Source organism: Crocodylus porosus, unplaced genomic scaffold (assembly GCF_001723895.1).
Source record: "Crocodylus porosus isolate Cpor-Errol unplaced genomic scaffold, CroPor_comp1, whole genome shotgun sequence".
NCBI classification, from domain to species: domain Eukaryota; kingdom Metazoa; phylum Chordata; order Crocodylia; family Crocodylidae; genus Crocodylus; species Crocodylus porosus.
Window position 1 is genome coordinate 76,720,179 of NW_017728906.1, and position 18,716 is coordinate 76,738,894.

At 36.6% G+C, this 18,716-nt stretch overlaps 1 protein-coding gene across 1 annotated transcript in view; it reads left to right on the plus strand.

The window, feature by feature from the left end:
• Positions 1 to 9,317: 9,317 nt before the first annotated feature.
• PRKX (protein kinase, X-linked) overlaps positions 9,318 to 18,716 on the plus strand; it is a 43,067-nt gene continuing 33,668 nt past the window's right edge. The window contains exons 1-2 of the mRNA XM_019529367.1: positions 9,318 to 9,507; positions 15,384 to 15,647. Coding sequence (XP_019384912.1) covers positions 9,380 to 9,507; positions 15,384 to 15,647 — 392 coding nt within the window. The 5' untranslated portion in view covers positions 9,318 to 9,379. The remainder of the gene's footprint in view (positions 9,508 to 15,383; positions 15,648 to 18,716) is intronic.

An 18,716-nucleotide genomic window follows, 5' to 3' on the forward strand; every position in this document is an offset into this window, starting at 1 on the left:
CCCATCCTATTCTCATCCGCCCATTGTTGCAACCTGTCAAGGTCAGCTTGTAGCCTATTGCACCCTTCTAGTGCACCCACATCCCCCCACATCTTAGTGTCATGGGAGAAGTAGTGCTAACAGTTTATTGGGGCATTGCAAAGGACATCTGAGGATTATACCAGGATTGCATCACTGAATCAATGGCAGAAGAGCAACAGTGCATTCAACCACTCCCTAGATCCTGATTAGAAGGACAACATGTGTGTATATGCCAATCTTGAGATATTTTAGTTCCAGAGCAAACAGACACTTCTTCAGGGACAAATGCAGTGCCTGTTTCTAGCCTGAGTCCTCCTTAACCATCCTGAATCATGTGGGCTGTCCATCCCTGTTTGTCACCTTTCCAAATATAGAAAAGGAGACAAGTAATGAGCAGACTGATTACTAAAAGGGCTCTGCTTGAGCTCTTCTGGGAATTACTCTGCCTGATTCTTGTTTTTCTTCTGTGCTTGGCTTTGTTTACAGGCAGTACTGATTGAAAATAGAGTACAGAAAAGCCAGTAATCGGGTACTGGCAGAATTCCTATGTTCAGGTGATTATTAAAGACATTTTAGGTTTGGGTAGGAGAGCTTGATCTCAGGTGCTGATGCCAGCAGAACTTCTAGGGGTAATAGATGGCTACCAAGAGCTGATTGTAAGGTTTCCTGCAGAAGATGGTGGGCCTGGGAAGAAATTAAGAAGCAGTATGGCCATATACTCTGGCACAGTTCCTCAATATAAACTCTGCCTGTTATCCTCTTTGTCCATTTCTTCTTTCCTAAAACTGCTGGTAAGATCTTCCTCCCTCTGAAATGATTCTGACACCAATTAAAACAAAGCACTCCTAATTTTAGCATATGCTTGTTCAGTACTCTACCATTATGAGTGGTTTACAATTTCCTTTTTTAGGGAAATGCAATAGTAGGAATACAGATTACACAGACTTTGCAAAAAGGTATTCTTAAACAATTAATTACCTTTCACTTCAGACAGCACATGAGAGATACAGATGTAGACAAACCCAATAAAACACCCATATTGCTTTCCTTGTCTTGGTTCTTTCACTACTCTGAACATTTTTGAGTTTAACTCAGAGTCCTCTGTGGTTCCCAGAATCTCCCCCATTCCCCTTAAAAACAAAAATTAAATTTAATGGATGTTTGAGCAGGAGGATCTTTGTATCCATAAGAGTAGTTCGTATGGCCTTGAAAGGGTGGAAAAGAAGAACAGTTAGCCCTAGTTTGTAGAAAAAGGTGCAGGCAAACTGGGCTGAGAGAAATTTTAATGTAAAAATAAACAGCTCTGTGAAACTTTCTTCAAACTGTATATAGGTTTTGGCTTTGAGATTTTTTTTTCTTCTGAAAATAGGTCAGCTTGAGTGCATATGAATGTGGTTCTGGAATTGTGTTTACATGAGATGAACCTGGTTTAAGTCAGTTTATGCTCAAGATTTATCTAAAGTACAGTAATGCATTCATGCATTGCCTTTAGGGGAATAATGAGAAATGTAAAACTTTGTTAAACACAAAGGAGAGCTAATGGAGTGATTCAGAAGCTATTTTTTTTCAGTGTTCTGTATGTTATAGACATATAAGCCTCTGAGTCTGTCTGCACAAGATGCTTTGAGCATAGTAGATTAATTCTACTGTGCATTAGCACAATAGGCAAAACTTGTCCTAATGCACAATAGAATAAGTCTATTGCGCATTAGTGTCACAAAAAAGTGTGCGCCAGTATAGTGTTGATTATGGCACATTAAGTTTAGTGCCTCTAATTATAGGTACTAAACGTAAGACGCCATAATTATGACACATTAATGAACTTGTAGACGTACCCTGTGATGTAGTTATTTTAAATGCCTTTAACTTGTGAAGATGCACTTCTTTCCTTTTGAAGAACAATTTTAAGTTGGTTTCAGTGGTGAATCTTATGTAATATAACATAAATATTTGTGTTCTTAGGGTTGAATTGTATTTCTCTGTACATCTGCGTAGCAGGCTACATGGCTGTTTTTGGCCGCTTCTTTACTCTTTGGACATGCAAGTCTGTACAGTTAGACTAGGGGTAGTCTGTGCCTATATACAGCATATAGCCAAGCTATACATGTACCTCAGTGGAAAACTTGGGAATTAAAAATTCACTGTGCTGGGAAGTCAGAGGTGCAGATTCAAACCTTCTTTTGGTGAGGTATGGCCTAGAATGTGGGTTTCTGTCATTGGTAAGTGTCTAACCATTTAGCCATTGAGGCTAAAACATAGTAGGGCCCACCTCTTTCCCAACACTTGCTAGTCCTGGGATTTTGATTGCCTACATTTTCAGGAATGAGACACTGGTGCACATATGTAACAGGCATGTGCATGTAGCTGGTTGTGTGTGGCCTATGTACAACCTACTTCACATACACAAGTCTTGTATTCATTTGTGGGTCTGTGGTGTGGAGGAAATAGAGCTTCTACCTGCATTACAAAGCATTTTGACACTTAGAAAACTAACAGCTGGATACATAAAGGGAATTCCACCCTTAATTTGTTACGTAAAAAAATTAAAAACCTACAAGCTATAGCATTATAGGTGGATATCTAATGAAAGGAAAAGTCCTAAGCCATATAGAGTTTTTAAAAATATTTCAGTAGAGCTGGGGAAAGGTTTCTTTTCCACTGAAGACTTCTTTGACTGCAAGTGACTTTTTGACTTGCTTAGTAACGCTTCTAGATTTTGGACAACTTGAATATTTTGTTGCAAATATGTATATATGTGTGAAGGGTGGAGGATCAGTTCTTTAGTGGTCAGACCTCTCTCCTGAGCTCTTCCAGTCTCCCTTTCCTCCTACCCCACTTAAGCCACTTGGAACTACAAGTTCTCTGTTGAGGGTAGAACCAAAACCAGAAACTAGCAGGACAGAGAAGGTCCTACTGGCCATCTGTTGTGGCTTCGCATCTTTAAATGAAAAGAATAAAATGCTTGAAGATCTTACCCTGGGATAGCTACATTTTAAAAACTGACCTATGTCTTTTGTGGTTGTTGTTGTTATTTCTGTTTTGATTTAACTTTTATTTTGTAACTTTTTTGGGCTTTCCCTGCATTTTTGGGATAAACTCAAAGAAAAAAGTTGAGTCTTGGCTTTTATTTACATTTACCTAATATTGATGATTATAAAAAAAAATCTATTTGACCATTATCTGACAATATTTGACCACAGTCGTTTGACTGGGTGTGTGGGTTCTTTTTTGGGACTGGTCAGATACTCATCCCTAGTTTTACATTCCCTTAATTTCTTCAGAAAGTTCTAGGAAATGTTGTTTTTTTTTTTTTCTGGTAGAAACAGATTATTGTTCACTGATGGTTTGAATTTTGTCCCTTTTGAAGTGTATCTGTACTTCTAGTCCTAGAAAGTCTGGAATTTGTCTTCAAACATAACAGAAACATTCTTTCCTCTCACCAGTGTCTTTACTGCCTTCTGCATTTCCACTTACTGCCTACTTCATTTTGAGGGCCTTTGCTTACAGGCAGTTATGTCTATCATTTTGATGGGGAAAGTGTGTGCTAATTAAAAAACAAGCAAGCAAAGTCTTCCAAGAATAACTGTTCTCAATGAAATACCATTTTTATGATGTACATACTTTGTTTATTCTAAAAATGTGAGACTAATGTGCAGTAACCAAGCAACATACAGTCATAGTCATTAACCTGCCAATGTAATAATAATGCTTCAGAGTAAATTTCCCAAAGTTCATCAAGATATAGTACGTGGGACCACCAGAATTGCTCTGATCGGACTAAATATAGCATTTTATGTAGCGTTTTAATTATAGTTGTTACAGATCTTTAAAAGGCATAATAATCAAAGTGAACATGTGGACCGGACCACAGTCCATTATTTCAAGATGATAATAAAGAAGCATTTTAAAGTTTATTAAAATACTTATTTAAAAAAACTAAAATTATATTAAATACTTTAATGAAATGCTAAATCTAAAATCCAAAAACAATTTTTTTTAATTACTAAAAACAACTTTATATACTTAAAAAGTATGTTGTACTGAAGCCAAGTCGAGTGTTTGGACACTGAGGTGCTGAGAGGGAAGGCTAATGTGATTATTTTTTTTTTTTTTTTTTTTTTTTTTTTTGTGTAGCTTCCAAGAGCTTAGTAGAGGCCTTCAAAAGAGAACAAGGGACAGTGGATTATCTTATCCCACCTTCTGTGTTCTGGATGGAGGGACCTTCGTACAGTCCCCTGGAACCCAGCCTCTACCTTTTGCTTTGTGTCATGGGGTCTGACTGTTTCTAATTTGGGGGTTCCCTGCAGCTGTGAAGAAGAGGTCTGAATTTCATTCCAAGGAAAAATTACAGTGATATTTACAGCTATAATCTTGCCTTCCCCTGCATGGATGAAATAATCGTTTTTGGGTTTTTTTGTTGCGACCTATAAAGTAATGCGGTGGGGAGGGGGAGGGAGTACTCTAAAAGAATCAATAGCATAAGATGTATGAACAGTTTGAGTTTTAGTAGCAAATACTCCTGTCCATCTATCTCTGCTTAGCTGCTTCTCGTGACATGCTGAAAATATGTGGAGAAAAATATGTATTAGAATGGGGCAGGATGCGTAAGTACAAGAGCATATACACAAACAGTACTTCTATTGTATTTCTGTCACTTATAGATTGATTCTAATTAGGAAGAGCTAAATTAGTAATATAAACCCCTCTTCCTTGGCTCCATATTGTTTTCATCTGCCTTGACTGAAGAAACATAGATGGGATTTTCTTTAGAGGTCATAATACTTAAGTCTCTTTGTGGATTTCTGTAGAGTGAGCGGAACTGATTGGGTTGGAAAGCCTAATATGTACAGCTAAATCTTCATTACAGATTATAAGAGGTGGATATTTTGTTTTGATGCATTCAGAAAAGATTTTGATCATCACGTATGCTGGGAGTCGTATATGCCTCCATTTTTGTTGCCACTGTTTACCATAAGCTGACTTACTAGATTCTTTGATACTTTTCTGCAAGAAGCTTTGAGCTTGGCTAGAAGTAATTTTAATACTCTAAAAATTGATTTCTGCTTTCCAAAACAAGTGTGAGATTTTGTTTTGTTTACTACTAGCATAGAGAGAATTATTATCACTTACTTGCTTCACAGCTGCTTGCTATAGCCTGTGGATTACTTTTATGAAAAAGACCTTGCTTGATATCACTTGTCAAACAAGAAAACTGGTTAGGGAAGTTACACATGCATGCCTGTCTTATGGGTCTATCTGGTTTTCCCTAGGTCTGATAGGGTAGATGTTTGCCACAAGTATGGAATAACCTTGCCTAACTTTATAACTGTTGGTAAAGGATTTTAAGCAGAAGTCATATTACATAAGTGAGACTGTTGTCAGGATGCTTTGGGGATTTTGGGCATTCAAATCCAATCTTATTTGGATTTGAGATAGGAGTAGTATGGAAAATTGTAATAAAATTGCAAAATAAAGATTCAGCACCCTAAATAGGACAGTTCCATGGAAGATTAGATTGGTACCTACAAGGAGCACGGAAACAACTAGATGAGTCCACAAATACACACAATTCATTTATATTATTATTTGTTTAAGTATTATTTGTTTAAACACAAATAAAAACAGCATTCGCTTGTGGTGTTGATGTCCCTTATTTATTCAAGGACACTTTTGGAAATGTGAATGTCAGTCCTGCCATTCCTGCATTAATTTTTAATAGCTTTATCAGTGACCTAGTTCTGAAATACAAACTCAGTGCCTTCACTGGTATTTGTAACTTGTAACTTCTGGTTCCTACTTCTAATATAATAGTCTTTATTAGCTCCCAGGATATGTTTTGTATCACAGGGTAGAATGCTCCTTTTTAAAAGCTCCACTTAAGTAAATTTATTTATTATTTCAGCTGTCCAATAATATACAGAGCATTATTAGTTTTAAATGCATGCAAGAAATAAGGATGTTTGAATGAGAATAGTGCCTTACTGCCTAAGCCCACCAGGAAAACAAGTTTGTTTACAGGTATAGTCATATAATGTTACTGTATTGTTAAGGGATTTAGTCACATGATGAATTTCCCAGGGTAACCTAGTGACATACTGCAATATGTTAGTAAGCGTTCTATGAGTCCTGTTTACAATTTTAGTAGTTAAATAACTGTAATTTAGGGCAGGTGTGAACTCAAAAACTGCTTTGTTAAAACCTTTTTGTTTAGAGGAATGTAATTGTTTTCATGGGTTTGCTCTGTTACAGATTTTGGCTGCATATTTCTAAAACTTGTATCTGAATATAACTGAACTCCCAGATGCTGTTTCTATAAACTGAGTTAGTGAATTGTACTTTATGTTCTTACGGATAATTTAAAGCAAACAAAGTGGCTGTTTGCTTTACAAATTGTTTGTTTTAACAAATGTCATGTTTATATTGTTCTCAGATATGTTTGGAGGAGCTGTTAAATGAAATGAAAATATTGTAACATGCAAATAAGCATAGTAAAAACACACTATCAAAAGTACATGTTTAATGTTGAGATAAATTGGGACCTCCAACTCAAAAAGAAGTAGTCTGTATTGTATTTTATCAGTGCTATCATTAAATTGCACACATTACTAAATTCTCTCACAAAAAGCCAACTCTCACCTACTTGCAGCATTAATAGGCAATTGCCTTCAATTTGTATATATGAAACTGATCATTGAGACGTGGGCCATACATTTTTTTTTTGTTGCCTCTGTAACAATGCTTGTATGGAAAAATCTGACATTTTAAAATTTGGTGCAGTGTGTCTGAGAGAACTTCTTTTTTTTTTTTAACATGATCTGCCCTTTTGCCTTTTTTGGAGTATAGTATGTTATACAGTTCCTATACATTCTTAAACAAATACAGCTGACTGTCAGTAAAGACTTTCTCTGCATTGAGGCAGGTTTGGGGCAAAAACAAATTTTTGTCACTACTTGTTTTATGAGTTGTATTGCATTAAATTGGTAACTTGTTTCTTATGCTATTTCAGACACTTTTAATGTAAGTACAGTGCCTCAAAAGGGAGGTTAGCAATTGACTGAATATTATTTCATAAATATCTTTACCTTTGAATTTTAAAAGAATATTAATCTGTTGCAGTAGTTTGGATTATTTAATTTAGGTCCTTCATTATATAAGTATATCTAATGATGCTTAAATGTGTGAACAGGTAACAAAACTGCCTAAAGAAATTATATTGTAAAGCTTAAGCATGCTTTAAAAAAAAAGGATTGTGATAAACTACTTGTTTATGCAGAGCACAGGAGAAAGAGTAAACTGCAATGAGGGGAATTTTAGTTTGGACAGAAAACTTTCTAGTGTTGGCTAAATTTAATCTGGACAGATTACCTAGAATCTGTAGTGTTTCTATCGCCAGGCGTGATGTAGGGGGTGCATGTGCATCCCCTGAGCATAGTGGTGCATCCCCTGCAAAAAGACGCCACCGACACTTGCCACCCCGCTGCCGACACTGCTTGGGGCGTCTGTGAGTTGTCCACAATCGCCCCTGGCCGCCACCAATGCTGCTGGTGGCACCTGCGTGTTGTCGCTGCCTCCGGTCGGTGCTCACCACTCCCTCCTCCCCCTCCCTGCTGCCGACAGTGCTGGCGGTATCTACAGGAGCTTTGCGCGTACTGCCACTGCTCTCCCGCCACCACCAGCGCACCCGTGCCCAGCCAGCCTCTGGGGACATGCGCTGTTCATGTCCATCACTGGAAGGTTTTAAGGAGTATAGGTTGTAGCCGTGTTGCTCTAAGGATGTAGGCAGACAAATTTATTTGAGTAAATCCGATATCTTTTATTAGGCCAACTCAAATTATTGGAAAAAATCTTCTTTGTAAGGTTTTGGATACATTTAAAGCATTTTACAAACGCTTGTATGAAATGGTTTAGATGAGTACGCTTCTGCCTTGTGGAGGGAGTTAATCTAGATGACCTCCTGAGGTCTATTTCACACACTGACGTGCACCATTTTTTGTCACTACCTTTCTTCAATCAAAATCACTAAATCTTTCTTAAAAGATGCACTGGGCTTATGAAACAATTTAGATATATGAAGCAAGCACTATAATGCCTGTAGCAGTCTAGTGCTTTGATCTTTGTGTTTTCATATTTTTTTTATTAGCTGCTTATATATGTATTGTCCAAGTGTAAGTGTTTGTAAAACATTCTTTAGATGTATACTCGAGAGAGAGGGGGAGAGAGAGAATTCTATAAACAGTTGTTATACAGAAACATTTTGGATGGAAGAAAGATAATCACAAAAAGTCTCCTTTGAGTGATAAAGCATTTTTTTTAGTACAAACTGTTTTTGCAAAAGTGGGTCACCTTGAAAATTAGCGTTTTTATGCAATATATGGATAAGGCAACACTAACCACTGAATATCCAAACTGGTAAGATGAACATTGTTTTTTATTTTTTCCTGTAGTACACATTTTTCCTTCTATAAAGTGGTTTTCTAGGTTTTGTTTATTTATGGTAATTTCTTAGTATTATTTTTAATCTGATGGAAACTATAACTTTATTGCCAGAATATATGAACAGGGCTTTCTGTAATAATAAAGGATTCAGCAAATAGTATTTTGAGTCTTTCTTATTTGTTATTACGTATGCACCATTTTATTTTCTGACATTCTTAGTTTAAAATGTAAGGCTACCAAAATAGACTAATCAAAGCAAAATATTTTTTGGTATCTTTTACTTTAAAATAATATTCCTCATGTTGACATTTCAAACAAGCTTAGTGAACCAGTGTTGGTTCAAAAGGCAGTTGGCTGATTTGTATTTTTTTCCCCTTTTTGAGGGGGAGGGAGATCTTTTGAGATAATGGCTTAATTTTGATTATATTGGTATACAAAATTCCAGTCAGTTTCATGGCTTCTCTGTATTAAGCACTAGACTTCATAATAGTCCACTCATTGCTTTTACATAAAATATTTTTTCTTCTGTATTTTACCTCTACTTCTGAATCTGGTGAGAATTTCTTTTTTCCATAAGCAGCTGTATCTGGCTTAGAATTGTAGGGCATTTTTTTATTCCCATTTTTGTTGCAATACAAGTAAAGTTTTCTGAAAGTAAAGATGGGCAGCATTTCATTGTCTTTTTTCATTAGTTTGACTGAATATTAACATTTTTCAAAAATATTAAGACTTTGGGACAAGAAAAAATGTTGATAATTTGTAAAATGGGTTGCATCTATTCAAGCTATTAGTTGACAAATTTATTAAATTTCTGCCTCTCTTCATATAATTTTTAATAGCAAATGTTTGCCCATTTGACATTTTTGTTCTTTAATTTCCAGGCACAGGTACTTTTGGGCGGGTTCACCTGGTGAAAGAAAAAATGGCCAAACGTTACTTTGCACTGAAAGTAATGAGCATTCCAGATGTCATTCGGCTAAAACAAGAGCAGCATGTGCACAATGAAAAGTCAGTCTTAAAAGAAGTCAACCACCCATTTCTGATCAGATTGTAAGTTTTTCTTCAAACTTCACTTTTTTCCTTTGGTGTTCAATCTATTCAGTGTCATTTTTAGACAAAGACAAAACCAAGGGCCACGCTTACCAGTATGTTCTTAAGGCTATGTACAGACGTTCAGTTTCTCCTGGAAGAATTGTCATTACTTTGGTAGAAACCACAAGTGTGCAATGGCCAATAAGCTGAAGGGTGGCGTGCAACGGGAAGCAGGCTGGCTGGGACCTGTGCTCAGGGAGGCTCTCCCAGAGGTAATGGAGCAAAATCCTCACTGCTCCTAGGTCCTACATTTCAGAGCTGGAACCTTAGCACAGGGAGCAGCACTGCAAGTACCCTGCCTGCTTCCTGCACTGGAGTTCCTGGTGTTAGCAGCAGGTGGGAGCTCTGCCTCTTTCCCTCCCAGAAAGGCCTGAGAGGGAAGGGAGCAAAGCACCCAACCCCTGCCCCAAGCTGGGCACTGCCTGGTTTGGGAAAGAGGTAGGGAGCAATGACAGGTACTTCTCTCCCCTCTGGATCAAGTAAGGGAGAGGAGCAGCCATCCTTGTCTCTTGCCACTTCCAAGCTGGACACTGCCGGGCTGGGAGTAGTGACTGGGGGTTTCACCCAGTGCTTCCTCTACTGCACTGCTGAGGCAGGTGCAGAGAGTCTTTTTTCTTTATGCTGTCTTTCCCCCTGGGGACCAGAGGGTGGAGCAGGCACTTCTCTCTCCTCGCCGTCTCCAGACTGGAGTCACCCTGGTTTCAGGAACTTGGGAGAGAAGGGAGGAGGGCAGCTGGAGACTGAATGTCTGTAGTGCTCCCTTACCCAGAAGGATTTCTACCAACAGAAATTTCTCAAAAATTTCCACCATCAGAAATTAATGTTTGTTCATGACCTAAATGCTCTATGGTGCTTTAATGATGTAAAGCAGCTGTAAATCTGTATGGACTAGATAGTTAATTTCAGATTACTGCTACTTTGCAACACCCAAAGAGCACAGGGCACCTGGGGCATCCTGGAGAATCCAGCTGCACACTCCTTTGTCTGAAGCTCCTTGGTTTTAAAATAAACAAGTAACTCCTGATAGGAAAACATGAATTTGGTCCTCTGCTGTTTAAAAATCCAAAGGAAGATGGATTTCTTTCCTTCTACTCTTAAAAACAAAAACCAAAAACCTGCAGAAAAACACTATAACAAATGCAAAAAAGTTAAATAAAATACTTTTGAAAGAGGTTACCATGCTTTGTTACATTTACATGTTAATTATAGTTATTTTTAAAACAAATTATGAAGATACAAGTTAATCACATTGTAAAATGTTAATATTTCCTATGTAAAATGAGTCCATTTGTTCCTGTATTAAGAGCTACAACTGCTTACACTGCTGTTGGCCTTAAACAAAAAGGTCATCTGTTGAAAGGACATAGGAATGGAACTAAAGATTCACATTCACATTTGGAGGAAGCCACCAATGATAGAGGACATTTGCAGTGCTGCCTTTTGAGGTGTTTTTACTATGCACAGTATAAAGCACAAAATTAGAGGCCAATCTGCCATGTTTCAAAGCCAATTTATTCTGGTCTCTTTCCTAATAGATGTGTGGATTCTCAGTCTTCCAGGAATACAGCATTGCAAGTGTGTAGTGTGTAAAGGATGGGTTTTTGACTTGGATGCAGATTTATTAAATCACATAGCCTGGCTCCTCTGCCCCATGAATACACATGTGGATGCCACTGAAATTAGCATTAATGTATCTGCTTCTTTGTAATGGCATGTGTTTCCCCCTCACTCAACTGATTCCACCCATGTCTAGTCAAACTAGACATTCTTCATCCCTTGTAATATTAATGCAGATACGCAAGTATAGATATGGAGATCTGAGATTCTGTAATGGAGAGCAGTGCAGTAGTGAATCCAAATTGAATGTAGAACCTGCAGTTTCTTAAAGGCATGCAACTTATTTTTTAGAATGCTGGCCTCATTGTGACTTGCAGTAAAATATTTACTGTAAAACTATCACATGTTTGAAGTGAAAGAGCATGATTTTAAATATTGAACCAATAATTTATCATAGTGTTCCAGCTGAAAGAATAATCAGTGTTTCTTGCTTCCCCAAGGGCAGAAGAAAAAAAATTCTTTTAAAATATTATGGTTAGCTCATTAGAATGGCAAATTGCCAGGGCTTTCTACAATGGATGGAAATTAAACATGTCAGAGTTATTGTATTTCTCTTCTCCATATGGTAATGTCAAGCTTTGCTGTTGCTTTTAGCAGGTAGATTAGTCTATCTCAGAGCAGGAGAAAAACAGATAAAGTTTGAAAGCAAGGCAAGAAATGCTAGCATTAGCTATATCTGTTTAGGGAGCTGATAAAAGTTAAATTAAAAATAAAACTGTACATTTTAATTGTACATTTTTCTTGCTTGTACTATGTCTAGCATAATAGGAGCAAATCTTGATTAGGCCTGTGTTTGCTCTTCTAATATGACAGCTGACAGTGGACAGTCACAGCTACAACATAATGTTTACACAGCTGTATACAATACTTATTATTGTGCTGGACATATCAGACTGTGGTCATGATTGGTAGAACTTACTTGTGTAACCACATATAAGACCTTTGCGGTCATTCTCTAAATTTTATAAATTATTTGCTGCTTATTTTTCTTTCCTGGATTTTAGAAAATACCTTTCTGTCTCTGATAGTAGGAAAAGCCAACACCAACTTATTTGTGTCTGGATTCCCAACCAGGAAGCAATGGCATGCTAGTATGTTGTGAAATCCTTTAAAGGGTGCTGCTCAATATTAGCTCTCTTTGTAAACCTAACATATGCACATGATTCACAAGTTTGAAATAAGAACCCATAGTGTCAAAACCATTCTGATCTATTTTGGTCTTTCTGAGTTCTTTGCAACAGAAGTAGTTCTCTGTTATTTTGCCTGTTCCTCGCCTATCTCCCCTTCCCCCCCCCCCAAAAGTTGGGGGAAAGCTAAGAACTGTCTATTTTAGAAGGGGGGGGGGTTTGCATCTAATGAGGTGGATAACCGCTGCTCCTAGGTAGCCAAGACTACTTGTATGTTTCCAAGTTAAGCTATTTTTAGTGAACCTTGTTTTAATATTGTAACAGCTGAACAGTGTAATCTTGTGTGCTACCTTTAGCTGGTATATTAGCACAATCTTGTGGGAATACAGTGGTCTTTCCTGAGTGAATTTTACTGTTATTTAATGTATACCTTCAAGACTTCAATAAAAATTTAAGAATAAAATCAAACCATATCTCTGATAATCCCATTGAAATTATTTAACAACCAGTTGCTCATTAGTAAGAACATGTTATGGGTTTCTAAGTTTACCCACTAGTGGAATCAAGTCTAAGATCTGTATTCAGATGCTGTTCTATGAAACAGTGCATATTGCCTTGGCTTCTGCATCAGGTATCTGACGGAGTTATTAGTGTTGAATTAATTGGAAGGCAAGGGGAGAGCCATAGTTACTCAAATAAGCTGAGTCAAACTCAGATCCTACTCTGACCTGTGACACCCCAACCCTGTGACAAAGACAACAGGATCCTTCTTTTCACCTAGAGCCCTCAGCCTGAAAACTTTGGACACATTAATGACCTCCAACCCCTTCTGAAAAATGATGACCATCTCAAGGCAGCTCCAGATTATGGGCAGCCCTCCAAACTTCAAATGACACTTCTCCAGTAACAAATTTTATAACTTTTATTCTCACCAAGCCACCAATTCTTGCAACAGACACAGTTGTCACTGGTGCCCCCCCCCCATCAACATCATTGGCCCAGCCAACATGAATTATAACATTCAGAGTTCATTTTCCTGCTTCTCTATCAACATCTTATGTGCCGCAACCAGTTTACAGTGTCCCTCTGTGATCTCCATTGAATAGCAATGAAAGAATGAATGGTAGCTGATTTCTTTTTTTTGTTTGTTTTTTTTTTGTTGGTTTTTTTTTTTTGTTGGTTTTTTTTTTTTTTATACGTCTATTTCAGAAAAACTCAAAAGTCTGGGGCAGCACATTTTAAACTTCTTGGACATCACTGGCTTCAGGGTAATTGTTGTTAAACAGCAAACTTTTAAAAGCCAGCTTGAATACAAAACTGCAGAACAAGAAATCATCCACAGACTAGATTTTGTTAACAAAGGTCTCGGCAGAGACTCTGTAGTCCCTCTCTGGGGACTCGTTTTTATAACACTTGCATCCCTCAGTGGGTTAACTGCTGTATTTAACCCTTTGAATCTCTTCAATCCATCTTCACCTCTAAGCAGCGCAGCCCTCTCAACTCTTTTCCTCCCTTTCCCCATGTCCTTTGTATTTAAATAGGGTTTTTTTCTTTTTTTCTATTTAATTCCCTTGCTGTCTACAAGTTTGTAGCATCTGATGAAGAAGGTTCTAGTTTTTAAAAGCTTATGACTGTTTGAACAAATTAAGGTGTAAGCTGCCACCCTGCCCTAACATCTGCCTAATTTCAGAGTAACACAGATAACTACCTCTCTCTCTCCTCCCAACTTGTATCAAATCAGCAAGAGAACTAGTTAAGGCAATGTTGTCTTCTCTCTGCTCCTCATTGTAGTGAGGCCAGCTCAGATTCCTCGTTTATGTGATGGAAAATGGCTTAGAACACATATTCTGTTCATCACCAAATACAGATTTTTCTAACACTTGACTTCTGCATCCATAGGTTGCATACTCCTTTGGTGTATAGTCTCCTGGGTGGACAATAAAGTACAGCGCAAACTCATTTTAACAAGCCATGTTTTTAACAACTTCCTGCCTTCAGCTGTTCCAAAAGCGGGGGGGGAAAGTGTGTATGTATTATGATGATGATGATAGAGAAAATTTATTAACTCTATTATGGAAAGTATCTTCTTGTAATGAACTTACTTCTGACACTATAGTTGATTATAATATGATTGTACTGTGTCTTCATTTTCTAATATGTTCTAGGTGTTGGATTTGTGTTCAATACAGAATCTTCAATTACAATATACAGACTGTATTCCAAAGAACTTACCACTATTTCTTGACTTATGGTTATTAAAAACCAGCTTGTTTTGTTTCATCACCTCCTCTTTTTTGTGACCTCAGTCAAATGGAATGTATTTCCTTATGTTTCATAGTTTGTGTTGAATGGTGTTGCAGTTATGGGTATAGTGGAGTGACCAGATATATAGTATTTCTCAATTTAAAGATGATAGACTTTGTAGGATTTGAGATACTTTTCATTGGCTTGATTTCAAGATGTAAGCAGATTAGATCAATCTCAAATGAAACCAGTCTTGCCAGAAATGATTCTTGCAATTCGGTAGGAAAATAAACTATTCAGAAAAATAGCAGTGATGAGAACAACATTAGTGAATGGTTGGTGGACTTGCTCTATTAAATAAGGCAGCAAACAGTATCTGGGAATAGAACGTTCATAGAAAAGTAGGTCTGGAAGGATGTAATGGATTGTGTTATAGAAGCAAGTAACAGTGGTTTGAGTTGAGATTGAAGGCTCTAATGCAAATAATCTACTGTCACTGTTGCATAGGTTAGACAATAAGTTTTAATTTTTTTTAATCTGGGGTAGTTGCAAATCTTGGTGTAAAGATGGTTGGTGCATACTGTATTCTTTCATCTGTTTCATCTTTCATTTTTTTCCCTAAATCTACAGCATTAGTTTCCATATTGACTGTACTACAGTGAATACTACATCAGATTTGTCCTAACTGATCAGAAAAGTTGGATCCCTGGCAGTGGCCAGTATCAGTTACACTCTCTCTCACACACTCAAACGCTTGTAGCACTGAAAAGACATCCATTTAGAGATTATTTATTTTGTTCTACAAGTAACTGAATAGTTAATAAAAATAAACCTTTTCTATTACAGATTTTGGACTTATCATGATGAACGTTTTTTATACATGTTAATGGAATATGTGCCCGGAGGAGAACTTTTCAGTTACCTACGTAATATGGGACGTTTCAACAATAGCACAGGACTGTTTTACTCCACAGAAATTATTTGTGCAATAGAATATCTTCACTCCAAAGAAATTGTTTACAGAGACTTGAAACCTGAAAATATATTATTAGACAAAGAAGGACATATCAAGCTTACAGATTTTGGATTTGCTAAAAAGTTGGTGGATAGGTAAGGCCTTTATATAAATATTTAACCTATTCAGCAAAATTATAATTGTTACAGAAGTAAAAAAAAAAAACCCATAATGTTTATTCACAGGGTTCAATTCTTTATTCACACTTGTAGCTGACATGAAAAACTAACACCCTTAATGTAAGGGAGAAGATTAATATTAAAACAAACTAGGATACTGTAGATAATATCCAAAAATATTCAGGCGTTGGTTTAATTAGTAGCAACACATCAGGTAAGAAATATGTTTTAAAGTTATTTTTGCGTGTTCTTGTACATCTGATTTGTTTAACACATAAAATACTAGTTGAAAATAGGTGAAATTAGCAGACAATAAGCCATGTGCATAAGTATATTAAATGTGACCTTTAGTACCTGCAACTTTTGAATGCATTTAATTTTGTTCTGTTTTTGTAAAGTGGGGAGGGAGTATTTAAAAGGCCTAAGATTATGTGATGGTTTTCTATCACAATTGTATGGCTAAAGTACTATTACAAATACCTAGACAAAAGGCAGAACACCATTTTCTTTTTAAAGGGATTTTATGATCCATTTAATCCGTGCTGTGCCTTTCTAATCCTATTGCATATTATGTGTTGTACAACAAATGTATTTCCTGTGTAGAAAGGGGTTCTTGCTAGTTGTAGAAGAGTGGTATCAATATAGTTTGTATCATCTTGGCCTGCCCATAAATGTTGGAAAGGTGGAAATGGACAGGATATCGTAGACTTATTTATATGCTATTCGGAAGGAAAGTAGGACATCCTCAGTATGCATATATGTACAGGTGAAATGAAGAAGTGAGAATTTACACTGGCAAAATAGGAAGAATCTCGGACAGTGACATGCCTGTCAGAACATGGTTGCCCCGATTTGATAGACAAAATATAACCCAGATTGCATCTAGACATTGATTTGTACATTGGCTGGGAACCGTACCTTTGATAACTGCTTTGTCATTTTTTGGTTGCACTTCAGTGTGTGTATGGTGTGAAAGGGAATTACAAAGATAACTCTAAAGCTGATTAATTGCTGCTCATTTAAAAAAAAACAAAAAAAAGATGCTTTAAGGTACATTGACTGAATGCATCAGATGTGACCTTGCCATTATGATTCAATGGGAAATGACCATCTCCTGGCATACTCCAAATCCTGTACTGGCTAAAAATAACACAGGTTTCTTATAGCAGAGCTCAGGCCAAAGAAGCTTTTATTTATTTATTTATTTATTTATTTATTCATTCAGATAAATATTTAGTTTTTGAACATAGCTTTTGTTGGACATAAATAAACAGAACTGCTTAATTCTGTGTATTCTTATATTACAAGATTTTTATTTTCATTTTTATATGTGAATATGCAGAAAACGTAATTATAGGAGACAGTGTGAACTAGTCAGATCTTCCTTAAGGTTAATATAAGGAAGATGGGGAAATGCGTGCAGGTAAAACTGTTGCTTGCGTGTAGCACATTAACCCTTTTGGGCTGCCTCATTAATAGATCAGGTTTATCTGAAGTGATTTGAAAGTTTGGCTAAGATGTTAATTTTAACATTTGACTGGAATACCTGGAGGCTTGCTTTGCATTAAATGCATAGAAATAATTGTCATTTCCTTGCTTGAAAAAATTAGGTTAGATTTTCCATTCAGAAACATTTTTCTTTCCTGTCATGTAAGGAGACAATACTGGACTTGCACAAATATTTCATAAACTAATAGTTTTCATCTCAGAAATTAATAAAATGCTGTAATTTGTTGGTTTCTATACAATAAAAGGCAAAGCTGCTTGCATGTATCAAATAAAGGGTCTCTTAAACTATTTAACACTAATTCTCATGACTTTTTAAATGTAGACACTGCCACACAGTGGTTATTCTAACTTGACTGTTTGGAGACTAGCTTAATGGGTAACCTGTTCACTGGAATAGCAGGACACAAGGAAAGAAAATTGCTGTCAATATATTCTGTAATATTATAATGTAATGCCCTTTTACTGTATTTTGTATTCTGTTGGTGTATTCTGCCCTCTCTTAAACAAACAGTTAATAAAATTACACTTGACCTTTTTGTACCAAATTGGACTTAAATGTGGTGGAGTGGCATTTAATTAATGGCTGCTCCAGGTTTAAATGATTAGGTCATAATACAAAGGACAGTGAGTAATTAGTAACTACAAACTAGTTGATGACTGGTTTAGTAGTTTATAACTAAAGCATCAGTTTGATGATTACTCTAGTGTGATTTAAGCATTATATTTTCTACTCCATTATAGTGAATTGAAAAAGAATACAATATTTTTTCTGTATATTATTCTACAATAATGATGTGTCAAAAGTAGTATTGGTTATGTATATACTGTTTCTAGATGTGTATAATATGCACACGTATAGAATATTTTATTAAAATATGAGAGCTCAACAAAAATAAATGCAGTTCAGATTTTTGAAAATGAAATGGTATACTGACACAGCTTCTCTAAATAACGAAAAACAGCCCATTTTGAGACTCCCCGCACCTTCCAAATACTGTTTTACTTATCCATATGAAGTATATTTCCTTACTCTCTCAAAAAGAAATTCGCTAAAAGCTATACCATTCCTAGAACTTGTACTTTGCCATTAATTTAAATAATTATAAAATAATCTGACTTCTTCCTCAGAGCTACAATATCCTCTTATATTTTCTTTCATTAAAATTGATTTAGCATTCAGTTTAATAATTGACATTTACTGTTCCATGTTGCAACAAGTACATAAAGCATATCAAAATATATTGATGGTAACTATTTCAGATATTTTGATATCTGTGCAGCTTTTTCAGTTCCAGGATTTAAGATGAACAGTATAGCAGACGGCAAAGCTAACATGTTTAATGATTTCTTTGCCTCTGTCTTCTTAAGTAGGGACCAAAACAGCCACCTCCCTGCTGGGCCCCCCTCGGGCCCTGGGGGAGGCACACCTGGGCCATGGGTTAGCAAGGATTTAGCTAGGGAGCTTCTGGAGAGGTTGGACATATTCAAGTCAGCCGGCCCGGACGATCTCCACCCTAGAGTTCTAAAGGAACTGGC